This window comes from Octopus bimaculoides, chromosome 16 (assembly GCF_001194135.2).
Source record: "Octopus bimaculoides isolate UCB-OBI-ISO-001 chromosome 16, ASM119413v2, whole genome shotgun sequence".
In the NCBI taxonomy this organism is placed as follows: domain Eukaryota; kingdom Metazoa; phylum Mollusca; class Cephalopoda; order Octopoda; family Octopodidae; genus Octopus; species Octopus bimaculoides.
In genome coordinates this window covers 30514877-30518646 of record NC_068996.1, presented here as the reverse complement: position 1 = coordinate 30518646, position 3770 = coordinate 30514877, and the positions used below count along the sequence as shown (strand labels likewise).

At 36.0% G+C, this 3770-nt stretch overlaps 1 protein-coding gene across 1 annotated transcript in view; it reads right to left on the bottom strand.

Annotated features, from left to right (window-relative positions):
* LOC106880786 (transport and Golgi organization protein 1 homolog) overlaps positions 1-3770 on the bottom strand; it is a 48325-nt gene that overhangs the window by 19353 nt on the left and 25202 nt on the right. The window contains exon 11 of the mRNA XM_014930901.2: positions 214-281. Coding sequence (XP_014786387.1) covers positions 214-281 — 68 coding nt within the window. The remainder of the gene's footprint in view (positions 1-213; positions 282-3770) is intronic.

The window sequence follows — 3770 nt, the reverse complement described above, 5'->3', positions numbered from 1 at the left end:
ATTCACACAAGGTAGTGTGTAAATGATATATATATATATATATATATATATATATATATATATATATAGACACATGGCTCAGTGGTTAAAGCATTGGGCTCACAATCATGAGGTAATGAGTTTGATTCCCAGACGAGGCCCTGTGTTGTGTTCTTAAACAAGATCCTTAATTTTCATGTTGCTCCAGTGAAAACAATGTCTAATCATACTTACTTTTGGCGTAATACAGCACATTCATGCTTTGATTCTTTTAATTCACGTTCCGCACAGCGGGTGGCCAGCTGCCAAAATAAAAAAATAGAAAAAATTAGTGATAATTGTTAACTTATAAATAATATAGATTATTATGATGATATGTAAAGTAAACAAAATGTGAATGTTTATATATATATATATGAAAAATGTTGTGTGCATGTATTGTGTACACACAGACATGCATCCTTAGCTTTTTTACTTAGTATCTGCTGTGGTCATAATCAGCTTAAAATCTTCAAACAGCTCATTAAGTAAAGTTCATCTTAGAGTTCTTAACTGCTATGTTGTAGAGGCATACATTGTTTTTCTTCGGAGGAGGATGATCAGAGAAAAGAAAATGGCTCACAGTGCAGAACAAAATTAAGGAGGACATGGCCTCATGGTTGGAAAGACAGTGTAGAGCATAGGATGGCCTTCACTATAATAGCTTCAGAATGTTTTGTAGTGTCACCAAAAATCTTAGCAAAAATTTTCAACTGAAACATAAAAAAAAACATCAACAATAAGGAGAGCCAAATTCTGATCTGAAGCATGTCCCAAAGATGTGGAAGTATGAAGAGAAACTTTACCAGAATGTCTCGGAATATCCAAATGGTGACAATAAGAGTGACTGTAACATGTTGGATTGCATGCTAGTCAGAAATTCTGGAAGCCGAAGTGATGGAAGCAATTCAGTACTTGCTTGACCACAAAGCAGTAGGTGTTGATAACCTTCCTGCAGAGTTACTGAAAGCAAAAGATGACATAATGATGAAGGTTCTTACCAAGCTAAGTACCAAGTGATATTTCTAAGGTAAGTAGCCAATGGCCTAGATGCAGACAGTTTTTGCTACATTTTCCAATGCTGCAAGAACTGCTGGTTGCTTGGAGTACCATATCATAACTGTCATCATCATCACCAGTAAGATCTTGTTGATAATTCTGTTGAAGATACAACAACCATCAAAGAACAGTTCATGGAAGTGCACTGCAGTTTGGCACTCCAAGCAGGTGTTACAGATAATAAAGAGCAAGGACTCAGCAGTTGACTTACTACAGACTGTACACTGATCAGCAGATGAGTATTAGGGGACATCATAGTCAGCAGTATAAAAGGAATGATAGGGTACATTTAACTTCACTGACACAGAAGAAGCATTGAAACAATAATTTGAGCCATTGCAGAAAATGAGGAGAATGTGTGTGTGCGTGGAGAGAGAGAGAGGGGGAGAGAGAGAGAGAGGGAGAGAGAGACTACTTGAAGTTGATCCAACAGCTATAAAGACTGGCAGATGTATGATGGCTTAAAAATATTTCAATTAGGTTTTCCAACCTTTCCACTAATAATGCAGAATACTAAAATGAGGCTCTTAGGAGAGCTGGCTATAATGACAAAATTAATTTTAGTCCAGACACTAAGCTCAAGCTGGTCCTTAGAGGCTGCATAAGTACAGAGATCCATATCAGAAAATGTAGCAGGAATTCCCCAAGCACTTGCCTATCTAATATGGGTTGGGTGACCCTGAGAACTCTGACTGATCCTAGTGAAAAAAATGTGACACTAACTTATTCTGGCAGTAATCTGGGCCGTGTGATGATTTTTTTAAAGCTTAATTGTCTCTGGGAACATTTTTATTATCATCATCCTTTAACTTCTGTTTTCTATGCTGGCATGGGTTTTATATCTATCTATCTATCTATCTATCTACACACACACACACACACACATATACACATGCTAATGTTGAACAGTGAAAATGAGTGCTCAACACAGCATTTGTGTATAAACATCTACCCACTATAGTAGAAAGAGTAGATGCAGACAGCTGATTTGGTATGGGCCACCCTCCTCATCTATATGAAAACCAATGTCTCCAGGAACTTTTTCAGATCCTTGAGAAACCCTTACAGTATATCTTCCATAACATTTTTGGCAAATACTTTTCCCTATACAATTTCAGAAAGAACAAACAAACAGGTAAAACTTAAAGCTACAGTCAAAACAGATTTTATAAGAAATTTTTGCTCTACTTTTAGTATTGAGTCTCCTCATCAGTAAATGTTATGGTGTTATTGTTAAAACTGCTTTAAAATAACCCTGAATGAAAGCAGTAAAAAAGATTGACAGAAAAGAAGCTCTAAGGTACACAGAGATGTGCTTGTTTATGAACTGAATCATGCAATAGCAACAGTATTATAACTGACATAATAATAGTGCTTGAATGGTCATCTTTCTCTGTTAGGATATGGAAGTCTCCAAAACGTAGCATTTGATAAGGCTTTCAGCTCAGTATAATAACAGTGGCCAGAAAAGCTTATCCTGCATTGATCAATAACAGTAGACGCAGGTGGAATGTGTCCATAAATCTTCTTTGGTCCTGTGCTCAAACTGTGAGACACTTTGAGCACTCATGAGAAGCCTGGTACATGTATCCTCAAGACACTCTTGAAGCTCCTTCTTCAGAGTTCAGGTTTCAGCTTCATAAAGAAGAATGCTCTCTAAACATGCTATGTTGAAGGCAACTTTGTTTGTTATAGGTATTCAAGGCTAATTTCTTACATGTAAAGAAGTATTTCTTATATGTAAAGAAGTATTTCTTACTGTCAACATTAAACTGAAAATCTACCAAAGCTAATGGGAAAAGAGATTCCTAATGTAAAGACACATACTGGTTACAAGAAGCAGAAAAAGGCAAAAAAGGAAGATGAGGTGAAGCAGTTGAATAGTAATAATTATTATAATAATTATGTAACTATTATTTGATAATTATGTGATCATAAACAATAATAATATTAACGATAATAATAATAACAATAATGGTTTCAAATTCTGACACAAGGCCAGCAATCTCGGGCAGAGGGACTAGGTGATTACATCAATGCCAGCACTCAACTGGTACTTCTTTTATTGACCATGAAAGATGAAAGGCAATGTTGACCTCCACAAAATTTCAACTCAGAATGTAAAGTTGGAAGAAACGCCCTTGAGCATTGTGTCTGGCATGGTAATAATTCTGCCAGCTTGCCCCACATACTACTACTACTACTACTACTACTAATAATAATAATAATAATAATAATAATTAATTCGTTTTATTGGCCACAAGGGCTAATATCAATTAAAAACATATAAGGACAAAGACAGGACGAAGGTTACAAAAGGTTTTGTCTGAAAAGGTAGGAAAGTTCGTCTAAACAGAGGAAGAAAACGGAGAAAGATATAATGAATAAATAGATAAATAAATAGATAAATAAATAAGTAGAAACCCCCGAAGGGGGAGGCGCTTCGAAAAAGGAAATGTTACACATGGAAAAACCCATAAAACCATGGGAGCCTGGTCAGAAAAAATAAGAAAGGGGTATAGAGCCCTTTCTCCTTTTACATTACCTTTTTTTCCTACAGGTGTATTCTCAGAATTGGTCCGTTTATACTGGCCATTCTTCCAACAGTCACCCATCTTTCAACGAATTTGCTATGAGACAGCACTTCCCTCTCTACTCTCATCTTCCTTCTCAAGTGGAACTTGAAAAAGTTG